This window comes from Branchiostoma lanceolatum, chromosome 14, assembly GCF_035083965.1.
Source record: "Branchiostoma lanceolatum isolate klBraLanc5 chromosome 14, klBraLanc5.hap2, whole genome shotgun sequence".
Lineage (NCBI taxonomy): Eukaryota > Metazoa > Chordata > Leptocardii > Amphioxiformes > Branchiostomatidae > Branchiostoma > Branchiostoma lanceolatum.
The window spans coordinates 8,078,814-8,101,592 of NC_089735.1; the positions used below are offsets into that span (position 1 = coordinate 8,078,814).

The window sequence follows — 22,779 nt, forward strand, 5'->3', positions numbered from 1 at the left end:
CGTAGAACGGCCTTATTACCAAATACTAAATATTCTACAAGTTCCATTTGTTGCATTTGCGTTTTGACTGACCCATCATTTGAATTACCCAAACCAATTTTATAATGACGTCTGACGTTGCATACGAAATGACCCGTGAGTTGACCCCAGGAAGTCCAAGTCTGACACTACTGCGCATGTGCGTACCGCACTTTGGCATAGCCCCAGAACGACCCTAGCGAACTAGTCTCAAAACAGGCTTCTTTTGGGGGTGAAAAATACGATGCACGGGACTCAACATGCCAAAGAAGTTGGCTGGCAAATCAGTCAGTAACATTTGGGATCATTCCGGCCAGTTCAACTGATTTTGTTTGGCTATATTGTCTGATATTCGAAAGGCGAGAGAAACGGTCAACCATTAAGTCCAATAATCTTTGTGTATATTTCTCATAAACACAATCAAACAAATAGAAACCAAAAAAAGAGATTTCACTGAATTCAGCCCTGTCAACATACGTGAGACCAGCTTGCTCTCCAAGCAGAGGTTGGGTAGGTAGATTGTGCCGTTTTTCTGACTTGCCCCATTTTCGGTGACAGTCGGTTCATCCATATGCATAGAAACTGGGCAAATAAGCAGAAGGTCACAATCTTCCGATCCAAACCTCTGCTTGGAGAGTAAGGTTAGCTAGGGACATCATGAGTACAAAACCTTTGACACTATCTCCCCAAATATCTTGCACGTCTACGCTGTATTTGATGCACGCAGTGTGTAAGGTTAGCATATACCTTGTAGTTATCTAGCTATTTGGTAACAAATTGCAAACAGTTTGTTTGCACATGTCAAGTACTACCCGACCACTGAACTTTGATTGACCCACTGTATCATCCGATATCAAATATTGTGTCATAAACTCATTCTAGAAATCTTTATTCGTGTAAAAGATATGTAAATTGTTGTTGTTGTTTTTGTTTGTGAGGAGAGCTAAGATTATAGAGTTATCTTACATTCACCGATATTGTTTATTGTTCTTGTGTAATTATTTCCGCCAAGAGATTGGGAATTTTGTGGATGTACCTTATACATGAGCATTAGCTTACTTCGCAGATTTTACACGTGGTTGCAATTGGTAAGCTGTCGTGGATTTTATAATTTCTGTCGGTAGGTTCGTTTGTTCGTTCGTTTGTTTGTTTGTTGGGATCATTTGGTTGTGACTGGTTGGTTTCTTTGCTGCTAGGTCGGTACAGCACCGTGGACAAATTAACACTTTGTGAATGGTTTATTGAGAAGACACACATACAAAATTCCAACAATGGCAGCCAGCAAGCTGAATTGGCGTCAGACATTACATTTTAGATCAACATACCAATGGATGGAATATGATTACGACAATCAAACAATAAGATATTGATAAACGGCGTGGTGAAAACTTTGACAAAAGGCGAGATTTCAAAATTGACACTTTCAAAATAGTACGAATACACTTCAAACATGTTATCATATTATGAATATAGAATTGCTAAATCAGTAAATGTAGAAGATCAGGCGCTCTGAGACACTCGCGAGTTGCTTATCAACCGAGTCATGTGAAGTATGGCACTGTTTCTCCAGGGTCAATTTTGCAACTTTTCTAAGTTCAGTTTGTCCCATGAGCAGGTTGCTGTTGAGTGCAGCATGCTAGCACAGCCGTCTCTACAGAAGAACATGAGAACTTTGACCCCTCTTTACAAGTTCAGCACGGAAACTTCCATGACGTAAATGTATTATGTAACCATAGTACACCACCCCGGTGTGTTGGCCTAAGGCAAACACTGGGCGGTAATTGTTTACAGTGTACAACAACCACCTCGTTTACACAAAGGAGTGTCTACGCATACATTACCTTTGAACTTTTACCTATGGTGTATCCTATTGCAAAACGATTTGAGGAGGGAGTAGGCAAATAGTAGTGGACAACCTCAACGGCTCAAGTCAACCGTTAAAGGAATCTTAAAGGAGGAGGGGCGGTCGGTAACTTTTTGGCCCCTCCCCTTTCATTCTTGTATCCAATCTACTCCAGATTTTCGCCGTACATTTGTGCTTTACGCTCCTATCCCACCTGTTAAGTTCGAGAAACCTTGCTAATCGCTTTAGTTACGTGCATTTTAAGCCCCTCTCACACAGCACGAAAAACTGCAATCAGACGACGAGTTTACGGGCTCTATGTGACATATTGGGCAATAATAGCTAATCTAATTCCCCTGGTGTTCTCTCGATCGTCGCACGGTTTGTAGGCATCGGCCTAGCCTCCTTCGCAGGCCTTCTGGGAGGCGCCTAGCCTCCATAGCAGGCTCCTTGGGGATCACTTTTTGCTGATGACTTCTTTTTGTACTTGGTCGGTTGTGCAGCCAGCCCGTAACCATTTGGCCCGGTATTCGAACGGGGAAGGGCTAGCAACGCCTCCCTGTACTAGTGAATATATAACCTGCTACTGAAGCAATACCCTGCTATCACTCAGAAGGAGCGAAACAGTCATACCATTTCCTCCGTAAGTCGGGATGCCTTTATCTACAATATGGTCGTTTCCACTCCCGGCGCGCCCTACTGTGCATTTTGAAGATGATTTATGCGCACTTGTAGCTATCCCTTATTTGTATCCGTTTATTCTGCGGCCCGTGTGTCACGTGACACGTGCGAAAACTGCAAGGAGTCGTATTTGCTTTATTTGTACAGAGAGTGAGGACGACGACATCCCTTCTTCACGTGTTGCGTTCCTCTTCTTCACAGATCGCCCAGCGGTATGTCGTCCGCCATGGACGGTCCTGCTACCAAGGCGTCCAAGGCCGATGAAGCTGAGGGTAACCGTGTGGCCGCATCTCCACCAGAAGACGACGGCCTACCCGAGAGAGAAACCTGGATCGGCAAGCTCGACTTCATCCTCGCCCTGGTCGGATTCTCCGTGGGACTCGGCAACGTCTGGAGGTTCCCGTACCTCTGTTACAAAAATGGAGGCGGTGAGTCAAGATCTGTTTCTCATTTCTAAACCCCAATACGAATTGTTTCGATCGACAAAATATCTTGCTTAGTGTCACTTTTACTAGTGGAAGCTACTTGAAACGTCTGACCGTTTCCAAAATCATATACAGTTGCTTGAGTAACTGCTATTTGAGTCCTATTTGGCGTACCCAAAGTATGCGAATTGTTTCATGCATATCATGGCCGCGATAATCATAGCTGAGCGCAAATATTCTATGTTTACTAAATTTATTTGAGATCTTTTGGGGATTCCTGAAATGTCAACTGTCGTCTGTACGTTGAACGCACAGCGGAGCCAAAGCTAATAATAAACGGAAAGCCACATGTTGCAAATATCCCACGAGGTATTATGATTAGCGTACGCGAATCTTCGATGAGCTACTGACTTGAAAGAAAACATGATTGATATAGGATTCTCAAAAACACGGTGCCAAAGTAATGATCTCTGCAAGGTATTAAATCATATTGGTGAGTCATATACCCTCTTCTTTGTCGAGATTGCTACGTTTATTTACTTATCAAACAATTGAAATTAACTCAGTTTAGATTAGCCCATCGGCACACGAGTCTCATGCATGCTATAGCTTATAGCCTGGATGCCAGACTGCTCCAAGGGTCTGCACAAGCCAGCTCCTCGGCTCTGGGGCCAACATGCCCCGAATTATTTTTTTCCAGAACTCCTCTCAGTTCGACCATAACTCGGAGGTTGTGACAAAATTTCTTTTGGGGTATGTGGGTCCTGTAGCCGAAAAGCTGGCCTGTGTGGGCCCTGGAAACAGTCTGGCTTCCAGGCTACCTGTTCTGTCTTACCTGGCCTTAAGTCTAGGAATGATGTACATGTATGTACCCACGGAGCTTATGGCCGTCCCGTGGGCGTAGCTTATGCTGCTAAATGTGCAAAACAATGGTGGCTACTAGTGAGTTATCATCTTGCTACCCGGGGATAGATTGCAACCATAAGCTAATATCTACACATTTTAATTCCACTATCTACGGCTGAAGGTTATTTGAAATAGTAAAAATGATAGTTTTGAAGACTAGGGGGGCAAAATCTACAGGACTTACTCTCCCTCCCAAGAACTATCTGCCACTAAAAATCATGACCATAGCATGTCCTGAACACGAGATAACCAAAAGTTCCGCTGCAGTACCATATAGCAAGCCGCTAGGGGGCCCAAAATCTAATTATTCCAATATCTCAAGAAGACTTACCCACATTTCAAGTATCAAGACAATTCATCCAGGCATCCTTGAGTTATCGTGTTCACACACACACACACACACACACACACACACACACACACACACACACACACACACACACACACACACACACACACACACACACACACAGCACAAGGTTACAGACTCAGTGTTGTCCATTCTGATCACATGTCTACAGTCCTACTAGACAACCTCATTGGTGGAAGTATATAGTGAAAACCAACGAATCGCACAGATTCATGCTGTACAAGTAAAACTTGAAGAGGTTACTATGCACTCTCGTTCCCCGTACACAAGAGAGCTTTGATAGTGGCGATGTGTTCAAAAAGGCTTTTCTCTAGCGATCAGTCAGCATTTGCAACGTTTGCAGACAGTTGGCCCACACCATTCAGAACAGACCCTCATAAATATGGGAGAAGGAATTCTTTCTTTCTCTTCTTTCTTTTCAGTGACATTTTGACCTTTTATCTGTCCGAGGTTGCACAAGCATGTCTTTCAAACTTGAGCTTCAACACTGAGTCGGCGGGAAAATCACTCGGCTGACTTGAGCGTCTTGTACAATTTCATACACAGATGTTCTCTTCGTCGTCCAGCTGAAGCAAAAGTAAACATGTCGGATGAAACAGCTGTTGACTTTCCGTGTCTCTTTTAAGTTTGGGACAGAAATCGACATCCTTATGGTCTTATCCTGGCTGTTCTGATAAGATATAAACTTAGTATGCTGGTCAAGTCTAGCCCCATATAAAGAATTGAGTGAGAGAATAGCATTGTCCACGGTTTAAGATCTAGACCATTGTTATGTTTCAGCAATCACTCTTTGGATCAGGTTTTAAAAGGTCGACTTCATCACGGTATTTGTCATTTTGTGACCTGCGCCTTTTGCTGTGACTCGCACGTTTAGCTCAGAACAAAAGTAACTTACTCGTGAAGTTAAGCAGGGAGCGGAGTTGGAGAGACTACCACTAACAAGGCAGGCATTCAAAACGTTTTTTCGGGGCAATCTTTCTGATCGTCCTCCGCAGTTTTGTCCTTTTCTTGACCCCTTGCGGCGCTGTTTGAGGCAAGGGTCAGTCACCCTGACACGAGCGGGCCCTAACAAAGCAGTTTAGATAGTCACTTTTCACATGTGGGTAGAGGCCAGGTCGAGGCTGGGTCGAGCTGCAAGATGTGAAGTATGGAATACCGCTTGTCAGTCATTCGGACACACCACTGAGGATCTTGGGCGAAGTCCAGATGTTCGGGACAGAGCTTGCTCCGAGATGGAGCTTGCTACTGACTATATTGACGATGCCTTCATCAAAACACATACATACAGTTGTACAGGCAAACATGTAAATACATAAATAAATAAATAAATAAATAGAAACATAAACAGACTCTTGCAAACCTTACTCGTAGCAAGGAGGTTTTATATAGTATGTAAAACCATAACCTCCTTGCTGGTGTTTTATGAATGAACCATTATCATAGTCTACCTTCAAGTCTCACAAATTTCCATCAATGTAAGTTTCTACAAGGCCCAAGCTCGAATGGACTGTTCTGTCATTTTAGGATCTTTTAGGAACGAATCATCCTATGCTAATAAGTTGCTGGGAGGAAAGAAACAGAGCGGTATTCGACAAGCTAGGCTGGCTCCCAGGCTCCGAAAGGGTTTCCTCTTCCAAGTCTTCCAACCATACGATAAACATTTTAGAGATTGGGGGTCTGGCAGCCAGGCTAGGAGTTGGCATCATAGCCTAAGTTTTCCAGCCCATGGGAGCCTGTGTGAAATTTTCATGGGGAATGTTGGTCCTAGAGCCGTGGAAACAGCCTGGCATCAAGCTACCAGTATGGCGAAAGAGTACTCTCCAGCCGGTCCAGGCCGGCAGAGGTTCGACTCAGGCTTGTTTTTGGCGCCTTCTCAGACGTTTTTGTCGTGCTTTCTCCTTGCCAGTTTTTCTCTTTGTCCGACAAAATTGAAAGCCTGACAAAAACGCGTGAAAAGACGCCAAAAACAAACAAGTCGGGGCCGAACTTTTGCTTGGAAAGTAGAGCAAGAGGCCGACGATAATATTTACTTCTGTTCACTCTAGTATGTATTCAGGGCGTGGTAAGGACATGATTGATGGGGGCGACCCTCGTCTTTCCCCGCTCTTCATGTTATCTCCCCGCAGAGCAAGCGGTACTCATCATCCATCAAGACACGTCAGCGTCTTACGCCCTTTGCTTGCGTAGCTGTAAACAAGAGACCGCTAGAGTCTCTGGGCCGTTGCAAATTATTGACTATGAACGGCTGACATTGGAAAGAAAAAGCTCATTTTTATCTCATATCCCGATGCATTGCAGTTTTCATCCCTTTTTTTCGCAGAAATTGTCCCTATCGTACATTTTTCCACAGCTGTCTTCTGACAAATCCCCCGAGATGTCAAATAAAGAGGATCTTCTTTACAAATCCCCGCATGTCAGCAAGAATCTTTACATATTAAACCCATACATGGACAGACGTTAAAGCAGTTAATGTCTCCACAGGTATGGCCGAGGGACTAGGTAGGTAGGTAGGTATGGTGTTCCTTCATGATCAACATTCAACACTGTGGTAGGAATACGTGATTACTGTAACACACTCCTCGGGTCGCCAACTTCGCTCTCAAAACTTTTCTTCAAAGGAGCACAGCTACTCTTAGGGCAAAGAGGTCACTGGAACGCACAGATAGAAGCCGTATTCTCCAAACTAGGGAAGCGAGAGGTTCTTTGATCCCTTATTTTGACAGAAAACGGGTGCCAATCAGGAGATGGTAACGATCTCTCCTTTCAACCTTAGAGAACCTGTAGAAGCCGTGCAACCAGCCGTGCTAGTCTCGTGCCACCAGCCTCCGCGCGGGCTGTATTGAGCTTTGGTTAAAATATGGTAAAAAGAAAAACATTTAACCGGCCAAGGAACAGACATTTTGATTCATAATTAATGAGGAAAATATATAAATCCAACGCGTTCCATGCTAGGACTATTCAAACATGTAACTTAGAAGACGGAAGGGAACATCGTCAGATATGAATTATGTAAATGAAGATGTGATTTGCATAATCAATATGAAAAACGCACAATTCTATAGACGGTGAATGACGGAAATTTCATACTTGCGCATTGGAAGTCGTTTAACATAGATTATGCAAATAAGTACTTCATTTGCATAATTGATGAGGAAATGTTAGAAAGGCCTTCTTTGTTAAGATAAGCCTTTTATACTTTGTCTAATTTTTGTTATTTGGTTGGAGAAGATGATCAACATTTGCAGCAATTTATGAAGATGAGGACCTTATTAGCATGATCAATGAGAAACATTTATAATACGTCAGCCGTAAAGGTTGATATGATTTGGCGAAAGTATGAGATCGTGGCACTCAAGTCAGTCATGCTTTTCTATAAGTTTCCATCTAAGTATTCCACGATTTTCCTCCTTGCCTTGCCTTTTCAGTGAACCATGTTTACTACAGCTTCAGGCGGTGCGCAGGCCACCTTGCCATGTTCTTATCTTCATCACTACCTTTCGGATAATACCAATGCTCGGCGCCTGTGCTCCCCTCGGCAAGCATTGACAGCGATTGTCGACAATATGCGCGCCTGTGATTGAATTCTTATGAGACATTCTGGTGTTATCATGCAGTCGCATTGAGCTGCGTTACTAGTTTCCGAAACGCAGTTCACGATGGCTATCAACGAACGTTAGGCGTATTATTTTGATACAATATAAGTACATTTATTTGCACGATGTCTTTATTTCCCAAGAGCTAAACGTATATATGTGTTAGAGTAAGTTTCTAAACTGATTAAAAGTTAAGTGTCGTTTCACCCGTTCAAGCAAGTTTTTAGTTACATTTTGATCACAAAGTACTCATCTGTCTTCTATTGCCTCGCTCTGGTGTCTTGCAATCACCTGACTATATGACGTAATCATGCGTCCGCCATGCGTCCGTCATGCTGCGGTGGTTAGGTCGCAGAACACATTATTTGACGCAGTCTATGAATCAATCAGAGCAAATGCAACTTTTTTTATTCGCAAGCTCGCATCAGTTTTGGGCTCCCCAGAGGATATCACCCATATACAAATCAACATGGCCTCATGTGGAAAAAATTACCAACAACCTCATTCTACACAATCCTGTTTATGGCAATTACAAGCTGCAATTGGTCACTCCCCACAAGAGGCACTTTCCCGCCGCTAGCGTTCGACCGCACTACTCAAAACCCAGGACTGCTAAAGTCTTCAGTAATACAAACAATCCTCCACCACTTTGACATTGTAAATCAGTTGGGCTGGCTAAATGAGAATTTCTCACCACTATGATTACAAATTCATGCAGTCGTTTACTTTTTGAGTCGGTCCTCTTAATTCTCTTTAATACATGAAAAAGAAAAGGCTGGTTGGGAATATCTGCATGCACGCAGAGCTAATGATGAGTGGAATTCTATAGGGCTTTTTGTTCTGACTGAATGAATTGTGTTTCACCAGCGACCGTCAAACATCCTCAATCCATTAACCCCAATACGTCACGACTTGTTGTTATGTCTTGACGTCTTATTAGTTTAGTCTCGAAATGAAGCTCAATTCAGATACAATGTTGTTTTATTAGTGGACCGGAGCTTCTGTGGCGTCATTGGTTATTTGAAATTACTCGCGCGTGCACGACAAAGTTTTATAAGTCATCATACTAATAGACATCCTACGTTGTCCGTTGTACTCTCCATAATACTAAACCTAGAACTTTCCAACTGCGCAAAAGAGGAGCGCTGCGCCCCATGTGTTAGTTATGCGCCCCCTTACCCAGGGGAGCAGATCCTCTGACAAGCATACAATTTCATTGACCACAGATGCTACAAGGCCACATTTGATATTTGGCCACAGTCTTCAAGTGGTCTGTCTGACAGTAATTTTCCGCGTCCCATCAAAAAGCCTTGAAAAAACTCTAAAACCCACACCTTCCCTATGGTCGGACACTCCGCTCCCTCGCGATGCCCCCATACGATATTTTTTATACAAAAAGATCTATAATATGCCTTATCTAAGGCCACACATAAAAGGTTACAATTTCTCATATACCGTAACGTTAACTGATACGCTAGATAAAATTTGCCAAAAGAGTTTACATATCGTTTGTGTGGAAGAACGAATCAATTGTCACCACGTTTACCCAATATAATGCCATATTTCCTGCGACTTTCCCATCTGTTATCGCTGCAGTTCGTTGCGAATACAGATTGCAGAGAAATCGTCTTTATCTGCCTATACGACAGGCAAAGCGTATCGTTGTAAATCAGAGGCTCCCTGACACACTGTAAAATGCCAGTAGAGAGAGATATGACAGACTTATCGTCTGCTTGGGCCCACAATAGATGTCAACATTTCTGAGGTCTCGTACATCCATTAGGCTGCACCATTGGGTTAAATATGAAAATACGCAACTTTTAAGGTCGCAAATCCAATAAAGAAACAGTTTTTCAAGAGATGGTTTGCTTTCTATTGCAAGTTAGCTTGTTCGTTAGGCAATAAGAAATATCTCGCCAATCTGATCTGGTCGACAGGGTTAGCGATATTCATGGTATTTATAACTGCAATTCGCCACTATCCGCTGGAGGCCCTTTGCTGCCAGCGCCTGACCACATCACTTGAAAAGCGTCCACGTCCGACAATCGCTCGGATGCTGAAACTTTCCCACCTAACCCTGTCAGTAACACAACAAACTTGCATCTCAAATCCTTTCAATATCAAGTGGGATCGATAGAATTAATATCATGATCGACCTAAGCACGAGCTTTTGGGGCCCAATTATTTTTTTACACCGGACTCTTTTACTTTTGGCAGAAGCAATGTGTGTATGTAATAAGAGATGAATTTTGTAGAACATATGCACCCACGAATGTCCTTACTTTGTTATCGTACCTTAGGCCCTGGTGTGTATGGTTTCATTTCCATTACATGACAAGAGTCCGTAGCTAGGACACAATCCTCCGTGAAGCACTTACGGTGTTTTCGGTGTGGCTCAGGTGTTTGATACCCTCTTTAACTAGCGACATGCTTTCAAACACATCCATCAAAAGGATCCTTATTTGTCTATTTTGTTTTTACATGAATATATTCTACAGGTGCCTTTCTGATCCCGTACTTCATCTTCCTGCTGGGAGCGGGGATCCCCACGTTCTTCCTGGAGATCGCCCTGGGCCAGTTCATGAGCCTCGGCGGACTGAAGGCCTGGAACCTCTGCCCTCTCTTCGCAGGTAGGGACGTGATCTGTGACTGGACTTTTGGGGTTTAATTGAAACATGTTATATTTTTGATGATATGAACGGCCAAAATCGTTCTTAAATCGGATTTCATCAGTGTGAAAGTAATCTGATTCGAATCCAATTGAAATTCACAAACTAGTCTAGTTTAAATCATTTGTGAGGAAAATCCAATTCAAATTCAATCTAAAGAAGTCCAATGTGACTGGTACATTCTACTTAAGAAATTACAATGACGCATTGTTTTATGATAACATGTTCATCTTGACTTCAATTCAATCATATGTACAAACTCAAGTACGCGTCTAGAGCCGTAGCTACGCAAGAAATGATGAAACTGGTCACGTAGCTTCAGAACCAGGTCCAGACTCTGGAAGCGCCCTAGAGGACGTCCCAGAAGAAGAAGAAGAACCAGAGGCCCAGTACCGAAAGTAGAACGTCCTTTTAGTTGAGGCCCGCGAATGATTGATGTAAAAAGTACCAAGTCAACTTCCAGCAGTTATTGTATCAAATATCAACTTGAAACATCGGCTTGAAACTTGAAAATATGAAAAAAATATCGATAAGAAAAAGGTAGAGCTGATGATTTTGACAATGATTACTCCGGGAAGGAGGGTAACCTCTTGGGAAGGAGTATTAGGAATGACTTCGTGGACACATACGCAGCTAGAATTCACGAGCCCGTTGTCGCATTGGTGTGTAACTTAGCGTATCGTCTGCTGGTTTTCTTTTCAACTCAACATGTGCTATACGATTAGAATTTAACGTTTCAACAGTAACCGAAAACTTTACGACAAGTTTTCCTTGAGTGATAGAAGTCGCCTTATCGCCCTCACGTGTCTTCACATCCGAAGACAAATGTCGCGGAAACTTGCTCTAAGCTGAGCAGGATTGTAGATATCTCAGGGTACTTTACAGCGTCGGGTAGTCGGCTTTTATTACTCTTTTCTCCGAAGAGCCAAACACCCTCCCGCGCTCGTGCGTTACATCCTGCTGGGAAAAGTTTAGGCGGCCCGTCCGTCATTCCAAGGTGAGCTACAGGCTACACGGTCTTTCTATCGAGATAAGAGAAGCTCTGAACAGGTGGGAACGTCTGATAACCGCCTGTGATAGAGCAGCGATCATTCCAGAGTGTCTGAACAGTCTGTCATACTCACCTGAGGTGGCGAAAGGGAGGAGAGTCGTTACACCTTGTTCGTCATTGATGACGTCAAAGGCAGCCGGGGACAGCTCTTGGTGACAGTAATAGATGTTGACAGTAGGGTATGGGCATAAATAACCATTCATTGATGACGAGTATCAGGAAAAGTGCGGAGAGAAAAACTACCTCGGCATTTAGACACGATAGGGATGGGATCACACCAGAAGGCGTAACGTACGGTTTTAGACATCGGCTGACTTTTAGAATTACAGTGAGAGTTTGTCCTTCAGTGTCCTTGACAAAGCTAAAGTTACAAAAGAAGTATAAGACAGTACGGTTGAACAAATTAAAGTCGCAACACGTTGGCGACAGATATATAAAGTGTATAAAGGTTAAGGTATAACGGACAGCTCGAACAACTTGTCTTTCACATACCGCCATGTATTTTCTGCAAACTATAGTGTTCAAATGAGGCATCCGTATTATCTAGATTGTAAACTCTCACAGTAACAATATTATGGAGCTTATATGGAAGATATTTGCATGTGGGATGAACTTATATATGTGAACTTATATAGACTAAATATAGACTAAAGTTATTATCGTTGCATAATGTTTCTGACGTTCGTACTATTCGCAACGCTATACTATTTTCTAAAATCTTACATGTTCACAAGTTTGTTCCAAGTTTGACACTATTATTTACCGACTTAGCGTGAACCTCAGTACCGATACAGCAGTCCAGGAATGGATCTTTTGGAACGACTCACTTCGTTTGGCAGGGATCTAACGATCTCAAGTTAAAACCGCGTCTTTTCCGCCGAAGTTTGTAAATGACATAACCACCACATGTTGTTTGTGTCTCTGTCTGTCTTAATCAGGAATCGGAATGGCGTCGATGGTGATCGTGAGTTTCCTGAACATGTACTACGTCATGGTGATGGGCTGGGCTCTGCACTACTTCTTTGCCTCCTTCACGTCCGAGCTGCCCTGGGCCACGTGTGGTAACTGGTGGAACACGGACAGGTACGTGTGCTATATTTAGAACATAGCAATCGTTCATCAGCCAATCAGGAGCGTGGGCTGCCAACATAATCCTGGAAAGGGTGGGCCTGTACGAAAGCCACGCCAGGCCCATCCTCTAACTAATACATAGTGCTGAACTTGTCAGAAACCTAGGCACAAACAACGTAGTCTTTCTCGAACCCGCAGAATTATCAACCGGTGGAACACGAATAGGTACGTGTCCTCACGAATACGAATTTTAGTTGGTTTTGGGCTTGTCAGAACTAGAAACTTACGTCGAGTAATTTCTAAGCCTCTTCCGAAAAAAAAGGCATTGCTCAATTTCGGCGCATTCCTACGAGTAAACGCTAAAATCACTCTATCAACGTTTACCAAAGAATACACAGATTCAAATTATTCTGATTATTTCGTTGCAGGCGACGCTCTTTTGAACATTAGAAACTTAAAGTGAGAGAGAGGGCAAAACATGGACAATGAGCTGCGACTAGAGGAGTGCGGGTCAACTTTATGATTTTCATAATTTTTATCCCTTTCAAGGGGAAAATGATACCTTTTCCGCGGACTAACTCTCCTGACCAATTATTAAGCCTATTTTTTGCCGAATTCAACTATCCATACCCCCATAGGAAAGACTGATGCATGTCATAAAGAGTGTAACAACAACTGATACAAAAACAAGCATTTATCAATAAACCGCTTTTGATCGTACTTTGCCTGGGGACAAGATGTCTCAACTGTCTCTGCAAAACGATCTATATGTCAGTCTGGACACGCCATAACGTCTATCTGTCGAAAGCAAGGCTTACTCTTTGATAGAGTGTATTCAGAGCGCTTTCCGCGGTCCATTTAGATAAGGCGTTCTGATAAACCACGTGCCAACTGTGCGATGTACACTCACAGACATTCTGTCGTGTCTCTAAAAAAAAAATAATAAATTGATGTTCAAATCTTGACTATAGCAATATTATATGAAGAAGATCTCATACAAGGTAAAGGTAAAGCGGCCAACCTCAGGTTGAGGACGAATCAACCATAATAGTACATACCTAAAAGCATACCTAATGACTAGAATGAAGTCTTGCAAGCTTTCTTGGATCCTCGGACACACTGGTAATTTAACTATCTATCTGACAATGCTAAAAATAACTTTTGATTGTACGTGGTAGTTCACTTTGATCTTCTCGCGTCAATTGGGAAATTATGTAAATCGCCGAAAACGTTATGGCAACAAAACGTTTTTAACTCCCTCTTTTCGTTTTTGCGGGAAGTTTTGACTGGCGCTTTGATTTATGCTTAAACTGTGTTTTTGTATTTGCTATTATCCAATATTTCATTGTTTTGTTAAATGTTTTGTTTTCCATGCTGTGCAAGTGGGGATGAGAATATAAGTTGCATAACTTGTTGCATAACTTGAGTCCGTCAGCACTTTGTCTCGTCCATTTATTTTTGTTTAATGTTGTGTGAATAAAGAAAAAACATGTTTTCCATCCCAAGATGCATTGCGTCAGATGAGGAGATCAAGAGAGATGATAACAGCACCATGAACAGCACGCTCCTCAACGTCACCATGACAACGGTGGCTCCTAACGCCACCAACGAGAACGCCACTCGGATTGCAGCGTCCTTGGAATACTGGAAGTACGTCGCTATCGCTGATATTCTAAAAACAGTTGTGCCATTTTTTACAGAGCCTAACGGTTTCGAAAAGGAAAGTCTGTGTCCATTAGAAGTGGCTGCTGCCATTTTGGTGTCCTCATTTGCATTTTAGTGAATCATAGCTCAAGCGTTTTCAGATATCTAAAGATCTTCTAACTCTTTCAAATAACCACTTAATAAGTCCGGGGGCTATAAGTGCCCGTGCCAACTTGCACGTCGTATAACTGCAAAACGACGTGTGCTAAGACTAACAAACTTGGTGACTTGTCCTAGAATCTTGTTGGCAACATACCAGAAGAAAGAGTACAAGGTTCTGGGATCAGGAAAATTTTCAAGATGAATGCATAAAAGAAGTAGCCTCGGTACCATCCTCAGTATTTTACCTCTTACTCATTCATTTCACTTGCTAAAAGAATTAGCCAACAGTAAACTACTGAGGATGGTACCCAGGCTCTATAAGGGGCACATCATACAGTAGAAAATTTACGATATGAAGATGGACACCAGGTCCTATGTTTGTGGTGATCTCTTGTTCCTTGTGTTTGATAATCTGTTGTTCCTTGTGTTTGATAATCTGTTGTTCCTTGTGTTTGATGATCTGTTGTTCCTTGTGTTTGATGATCTGTTGTTCCTTGTGTTTGAGAATCTGTTGTTCCTTGTGTTTGATAATCTGTTGTTCCTTGTGTTTGATGATCTGTTATTGCTTGTGTTTGATAATCTGTTATTCCTTGTGTTTGATAATCTGTTGTTCCCTGTGTTTGATAATCTGTTGTTCCTTGTGTTTGATGATCTGTTATTCCTTGTGTTTGATGGTCTGTTGTTCCTTGTGTTTGAGAATCTGTTGTTCCTTGTGTTTGATAATCTGTTGTTCCTTGTGTTTGATGGTCTGTTGTTCCTTGTGTTTGATAGTCTGTTGTTCCTTGTGTTTGTCAGTAACCGTGTGCTGCAGATCTCCGGTGGACTGGACGAGCCTGGCTCCATGCAGTGGGAGCTGATCCTGTGTCTGCTGCTGGCCTGGGTCATCGTGTACTTCTGCATCTTCAAGGGAGTCAAGAGTACCGGCAGGGTAAAGCTAGCCCCCTTCTCAGACTTCTAGGAGTGCCAACATTCATTTTTGGGGGGCAGTGCAGATTCGCAAAGTTCAACATGAGCTGGGTTCTCTCATGCAGGGAGATCATTTATGCGACCCTAGAGTCTCTTCTGGCATTAGAGAACCTGGCCCATGTTGAAAATCACGAATCAGCGACTTCCCAGGGATTCCCAGAGCCTTCATATCATAAGTCAACAACCTAGCATAATGTTATCAAGTATCATTATCACAATCATTCAAGGTTCATTGTGCATGTACTAACTACATGTATCAAGGTGATGCTGGACTTGTTACTATCATTAATAGCTGTTGTTATAACCAATGTTACTTTGAATTGGTGCTCTCACTAGTTTGATTTTTGATCCATTTCTATGATTGAATACAATTTGTCAGAGTATTCTTGAGTATTCCTGACTTGTTTTTTCCCACCTCTCCCAGGTTGTTTACTTCACGGCCCTGTTTCCCTACGTCGTGCTGTTTATCCTGTTGATCCGCGGAGTGACGCTGCAGGGCGCTGAAATCGGACTGGAGTTTTACCTGAAACCAAACATCACCAGGCTGGGAGATCCACAGGTAACATCTACCAGGGTTTTTTCTAGGAAATATTTGCAAGGGGGAGCATTGTGACCCAGTGAAGCAACCAAGCTGGGGGATGGCGTGGAAAGGGAGGTTTCCAGGCCTTCCACGGTGTGGGGTTTTAGAGGAATTTAAGTTAAAATGGGGCATTGTAAGGCTTCCTGAGGGGGGATATTACTGTCAGACAGGTCACAGTTGAAGACTGTGGCCACATGTGACCTAGTAGTATCCCTGGTCAATCATAATTTTATGCTTTTCAGAGGATCTGCTCCCCCAGGGTAAGGGGGCGCATGGTCAGGCTATGGGAGTGCAGAGCTCCTTTACATTTTTTAGATAAAGCCCTGCATTTACTAACATAATTCCACCAGGGTAAATAATTCTGCCACCCTGAAAAGATACGACCAAACAGATCTCCAACCCAACGTCTCCCAGTATAATGCACTCCTGTATATTGAAACTGTGCATATCCAGAAGTGCTGCGCTAGAGATCTCTCAAACCCACTGTTTTTCAAAGTGGTGGATTTATGTAACCCAGCAGATTAATATTAATGTAGGTTACATCACTGCATGTTTTATTCCTACCACAAATATAAAGATTTAGCACCGGAGCAGATTAAAACATTGTGTGGTCATTGAAATCAGCACCATTGTCTGAATTTGAGAACCTCTCAAAAAGCATGGTTACTCTGCATAAGTCTAAACAAACATTTTATTAACTCCTTACCTGTACAGGTGTGGATGGATGCGGGAACTCAGGTGTTCTTTTCCTACTCCATCGGTTTGGGATCGCTCATCGCTCTGGGCAGCTACAACAAGTTCAACAACAACTGCCACAGGTGAAAAGATGTTCAACAATATGTTGTTAAACTTTACGACTTATAATCTGAGATCTAAAAAGGAAACGTACAATCATAGCTTCTTGAAATATGTTATCATTATACCTCAACCTTTATTGACAAAACAAAAGTACAGTGACTTTTGCATGGTGGAATAGATGTACAATTGTAGTATGTAAACCTGTCACTTGTGTGGCAGATATCTATTCTATTTGAGCACAGGGGGCAATGACAAAGACTTTGCTTGGACTATTTGAGTGTGGAATAGCTGTGCATCACCAAAGCACTTCCAGTAACCAACTGCTGCAATGATGCCTCATGTATTGTGTCTTTTATGTTGTGTTGTGTTGTACCTGTCCTTGGTGCTGAAGTAATAATCTGCTCAACCCTTGAAATATTCTATCTTTTGATTCCACATTGCCTCATAACAATAGCTACCAAGACCAATCCATTGCCAGTATCAAGGGTGTATTTTGTGTTGTACTTGTCCGTGGTGCTGAAGTAGTTATCTGCTCAACCCTTGAAATATTCTATCTTTTGATTCCACATTGTCATACTAACAATGGCTTCCAATATCAATCCGTTTCAGCATCAAGGGATATGTGCTTACCTTTACTAATATATGTACAGCAATAATCTGTATTCATATTCTCTAACCGATAGATAAGTTTCCAGTTTTTTTAATGTCATCTGTCTACAGCAACATATACAAACCATATGCTATCATATACAAATGTGGGTATAGTTATGACATCTGCACAGCTTTGAGTGCTGCTTTTTGCACAGTCTACAACATCGCGGCGCCAGTGGCACAGTGTTGGGTAACACGGTTCTTTATTTACAACCAAGACATACAATCACAGCTGACATTTCGGTGACTGCCTGTCACTTTCCTAGGGGCAATTCTGACTGGTACCATTCCACACTGCAGGCTAGGTGTTGCTGCTTACACTGCGTTTGCAAACGTTCCCAAAGTATAGTCATATATGCTGTCCCAAGTATTGTCACAAGAATGATACAATGTATAAGAATAAAGAACCTTGTTACCCAGTGATTCTACAACCTGATGGAATTATTCACGGAGGTGACACAGTGTTGTTCCTGTTGAAGCGCTAAGATTCTACACTAACTACAAACTCAACGGTCTTTTGCCCCCCTCCCCAGGGATGCCATAGTGTTCGCCTTTGTGAACACAGGCACCAGCATCCTGTCGGGTATTGTGATATTCAGCGTCCTGGGCCACATGGCCTTGCAGCAGGGTGTGTCGGTGGGCGATGTGGCTGAATCAGGTATAGTATACTGACGTCGTTTCCCGTCCACAGGGTGCAGAGTGAGTGATTTGTGTGTATCGAAAGCAGAAAACATCCCCAAAATCTCTTTTACTCTACAGGGTGCATTTTTGTAGCTGCAGTTTGGGATGTCTTCTACAACTTTCCGTCCTCAATTAACCCTTTATCATTAACATTGTCGGAGCTAACGCTAACTTCTGAGTTGGAAGTTCACTTCTGTATCTGTAGTTTCCACTGTATTTACAGCTTTTATCGTTATCCTTCTAAAAGTTTTGGTTTTCACACTAAAAATATGACCACGGCGACACACGAGGAACCAGTGGGTTTATCTTCTCAACCACTCATGGAGAAATTTGTGGAATGCAGTGGATAAATCTTTTTTTCTATACTCAAAGTCAGTGTCCTTTACAGCTCCTCGGTTGACAAGATTTAGACCCTTAGTAAGTTTATACACTTTGCACTTAGCACCACCTATTTTCAGTGTATATGGTTCACAACTTTTCCCTCTCTTTCTTACCACTCGTTATCAGCAATTCCATCATTTCAAGTGTTCCAGAAATCCAGAATTTTATGGGAATTTATTTCCAGTACTGGAATATCTAGTGGAATTGCTGAGAACATTGTATTCTTACCTATTGTTAGGGATGCTGTTGTCTTCGCTTGTGTGAACTCTGGTACCAGCATTCTGTCTGGAATCGTGATCTTCAGTTTTCTGGGTAACATGGCGCTCCAACAGGGGGTGTCCGTTGCAGATGTGGCCGAGTCAGGTAAACCTATTGTCTACTAATACTAGTACTATACTAATAAACTATCCCTGGATTTCATCTGACTTTAATCTATGCACATTTCCTACATTACCTAACATATACTAGTCTATGATAAGGACATGACGAACATGGTATATTTGAGCACAATGATAATCAAAGAATTTTGATTTTTGTGTAGTGAAGTTTTAAAGATTATAACAGTTGAAGATTATAACAGTTGAATTAGTGTGCAGATTTTGCTTGATATCGTGGAGTTAGCAGTTCTTTAACATCATTCATCACCCCAAGTTTAGAGGACCTAATATAATGATGAGAAAACTAATAATTACATATAACATTGCCTTGATTGATTTGGCTGAATAACATCAACTCTCATAAGTCTGCCAGGTAGCCTTTTACCACCACCTTGGATAACACTTTGAAGATCTACTAATGCAGCATCAGTGACGTTCATACCCAAGATATGCACATGTCAAATAGCCAGGTGTTCAAGACATTTTTGACAAGGCCTTCAAATTCATCGATTTTTTTTATGTGGCAGTCTTAAGTACCCAGCAGAATTATGAAAGTTAACATTACGACTTCCAAAATGTGAGGAAAATTCTATTAAAAAATCTTAGCTCACATTTTGTGATAGCAAGGACATTATATATCCTTGGTGATAGGGACATATTGGAGAGTAAAAAGAGAAATTATGAAGGTATACCAACCAACCAGGCTGCATGTTACACACGCTGACTTTATATTTTGAAACCAGTGATATGATTGGTTCTTTACCCTGCATGACCCAGGTCCTGGCCTGGTGTTCATCGTGTACCCGAAGGCGGTGACCCTGATGCCCCTGTCTCCTCTGTGGGCCATCCTCTTCTTCTTCATGGTGCTACTGCTAGGCTTGGACAGTGAGGTAAGATTTACGCCCTGTAGTGTCCTTACTCTCATCTGTAGTGTCTGTACCCCAATGCAAATATGACACCAACATGGCTGTTGGCAATGACCTACATTGATATGGAAATTGAGTGATTAGGATTTAGAGCCACAGCTACAGTGTCCAAGATATCTGTTTTACAGGAAATAAGCAACTCAGAATAGTTCAATACAGAATTAGATTGTACTGAGAAAAATTGTGATCTAAACTGTTGGTGGTAATGATGTTAGTGCTTATTAATAAACACTATGGAGATGCTGGGAAACAGAATGATAATACTAGTAGTTGTCGTCTTTCATTTTCAATGAATACAAACCTTTTCCTTTGCTTAGTTCTGCGGAGTGGAGGGGTTCGTGACATCGTGCCAGGATATGTACCCTCACATCCTCAGGCGTGGGCACAACAGGGAGATATTCATCGCTGTGGTCTGCTTCGTCAAGTTTCTTATTGGACTCGCTTTCTGCACCCAGGTAAGCAGCTTCTTTTCACTACATGTTACTTTAAACTAATTTCTTGGTTAGATGTTAGCCTGGCCCTGGTATCTATCCTATATGCCAGCATTGTTCCCATAGAAATGTCTGGACCTTACATCTTGCATTGTTTCAGGTATGGAATATTTCACAGAAGCAGTGTAATGGAGATCAAAGCTTTCAATGACAAGTACTTTTGGTTGTTTGAACCCCGTTGCCATGCCGTGACCAGGTTCGTGTGACTCAGAGCCAATCAGACCTCTTGTCTGTATCTTAGGGGAATATTCATCCAATCGTTTCTGTGTGTCTGAGCTATTTGGCAAGATATTCAATCAAAGGAGCAATCCGGAGCTAGAACAAAATGGATACCAGGCTGAGGATTTTAAATGTATTGGGCCGGCTACATTCTTAAAATTTTAAAACGTCATAATATGTATTTTGTACAATTTGTTAGGCTGCCAAGACATTTACTAACATAATTCCACCAGGGTACGTAATTCCGTCACCCTGAAAAGATAAGTTCAAACCGAGAGATCTCTCAAACCCTCTGTTTTTCAAGTTGGCGGATTTATGTAACCGAGTGGATTAAAGCAGGTAACATACGAAAATCTAATTGAAATTGGTGTTCTAACCCATTTCTCCATCTCCCCCCTGCGTAGGGTGGGATGTACGTTTTCCAGCTGTTTGATAACTACTCAGCCAGTGGAATGACCTTGCTGTGGGTGACCTTCTTCCAGGCCATCTGTATCGGCTGGTTCTACGGACTGGGTGATCGTGTCGGCTGGAACTTTGGTATGACACCATTTATTGCGATGTCAGTAGTCTAGATAACAACTGTGTGTTTGTGTTGTATCGCAGTGATTAATGAAAACAAGTAATAATGAAGGATTATCAACTTTTAAATACACACATATTACATGTCAAACAAATTACATGTACTCACTCTTGACACACAAAACAAACTTGACACACACCACACACAGAGACAAACACATGCACACACATGTACACATACACACACACACTCACATACACACACACACACGCACACACATGTGCACTAGCACACACACATACAGAATTAACTTAAGACAAACTTATCTACAATACTGAAAATATCTATAGGATGGACCTTAATTTCCATTTTCACACAATACTGACAGCAACTATCCTGTTCAATGCCTTTTCTTTAATTGTGATTGGTTCAACACACCTTGAAATATCTTGATATGTTGCTGCAGGCAGCACAAAGTTCTATTGGGACATCAAAAGCATGATTGGTTTCCGGCCTGTCCTGTGGATCAAGATCTGCTGGATGGTGGTCACCCCCATCATGACCATGGTGAGTGACAGTTCAGTTTTAATCTTTTTACTCTATTATTATTATAATAATAATAATAATAATAATGATGATAATGGTTATTGGTCAGAAATTACCCGTGCAATGGCAGCCAGTGCTGAATTACTGCAGGGTTTACAATCACATAATACAAAACAGATTCATATTTTGCTCCACACTTGCACTTTGTGGAACTGTCGCAAAGGTCTGGGCGTGGTCTCACTGTGTGTCATTAAGGTGTGACTCACTGTGTGTGAGTCTGCCATCTTGAATTCAGTTCTGGTTTGATTCCATTAAAGTCTGTTAACAGTGTTCTGCACTAACGGCGTTAGAGTTCCTCTTTTGTTTTTCCTATTTGGCATGTTGGCAGCGATGGGATTCTTGGACCCGATATCTTAATTCAAAGCTGCAAATCTCGTATGGAACCACACTTAACCAACTGTGATGGCGTACATTCGTTCACAATTTCTCCACATTACATTCTCTATATCATTGTTTAGGGCCTGATAGGGAAAAATTTTATGCAATAGTTATAGAATATATCATTTAAATCCGTATGAAAGCATAACAGACCTGCTGTGTGTAACAAAAAGGGACCAAAGCATTAAGTCATACACACAGTCATGCACAATGTACATTTCTAGGATTCTAATATATGCTATATTACACAGGGTATCTTCATCTTCTCGCTGGTGAAGTACCAAAGGCCGACGTACAACAACACGTATCAGTACCCTCCGTGGGGCGAGGCGATAGGCTGGCTCATGGCGCTGGCCTCCATGCTCATGATCCCCGCAGGATTCGTCTACAAGATCCTGACAACAAAAGGAACCTTTTCCGAGGTACGTACCAAGGAGATACTCTCCAAGCAGATGTAAGGATCTGGCTCTGTTTTTGCCCGTCATTTAGAAAATGCTGCTGAATACTAGAAAGATGTTACTAATTGTTGCCAAAACAGGCATAAAACACTGAGACTGAGATGGATCCTTACATCTCCGGATGCCTAAAGTCAGCATAACTGAAGAACGTCTAGATGGATTGTAATGATATTTGGTATGTGGGTTGGTGTTAGGAGAACAAAGGTCAAGGTCGATTTTGGGTATGTGTCAATGGAACTGCATTTGGCGTTTTTGTGAAAATCTTCCAAGGAGAATAACTGAAGAAAGGAACGACAGATTTTCATGTTATTTTT

At 42.1% G+C, this 22,779-nt stretch overlaps 1 protein-coding gene across 4 annotated transcripts in view; it reads left to right on the forward strand.

The window, feature by feature from the left end:
- The window catches only part of LOC136449010 (sodium- and chloride-dependent GABA transporter 2-like), a 32,866-nt gene that overhangs the window by 7,921 nt on the left and 2,166 nt on the right, over positions 1-22,779 (forward strand). For 3 of the 4 annotated variants that reach the window (XM_066448768.1, XM_066448769.1, XM_066448766.1), the window contains 13 exons: positions 2,744-2,970; positions 10,335-10,466; positions 12,495-12,639; positions 14,134-14,277; positions 15,229-15,361; positions 15,824-15,958; positions 16,694-16,797; positions 18,729-18,853; positions 19,645-19,757; positions 20,111-20,248; positions 20,908-21,040; positions 21,490-21,590; positions 22,259-22,429. In XM_066448768.1, the coding sequence (XP_066304865.1) occupies positions 2,744-2,970; positions 10,335-10,466; positions 12,495-12,639; positions 14,134-14,277; positions 15,229-15,361; positions 15,824-15,958; positions 16,694-16,797; positions 18,729-18,853; positions 19,645-19,757; positions 20,111-20,248; positions 20,908-21,040; positions 21,490-21,590; positions 22,259-22,429 (1,801 nt within the window). Of the gene's footprint in view, positions 1-2,743; positions 2,971-10,334; positions 10,467-12,494; positions 12,640-14,133; positions 14,278-15,228; positions 15,362-15,823; positions 15,959-16,693; positions 16,798-17,961; positions 18,087-18,728; positions 18,854-19,644; positions 19,758-20,110; positions 20,249-20,907; positions 21,041-21,489; positions 21,591-22,258; positions 22,430-22,779 lie in introns of all 4 variants that reach the window. The other variant, XM_066448767.1, reaches the window with a different exon arrangement.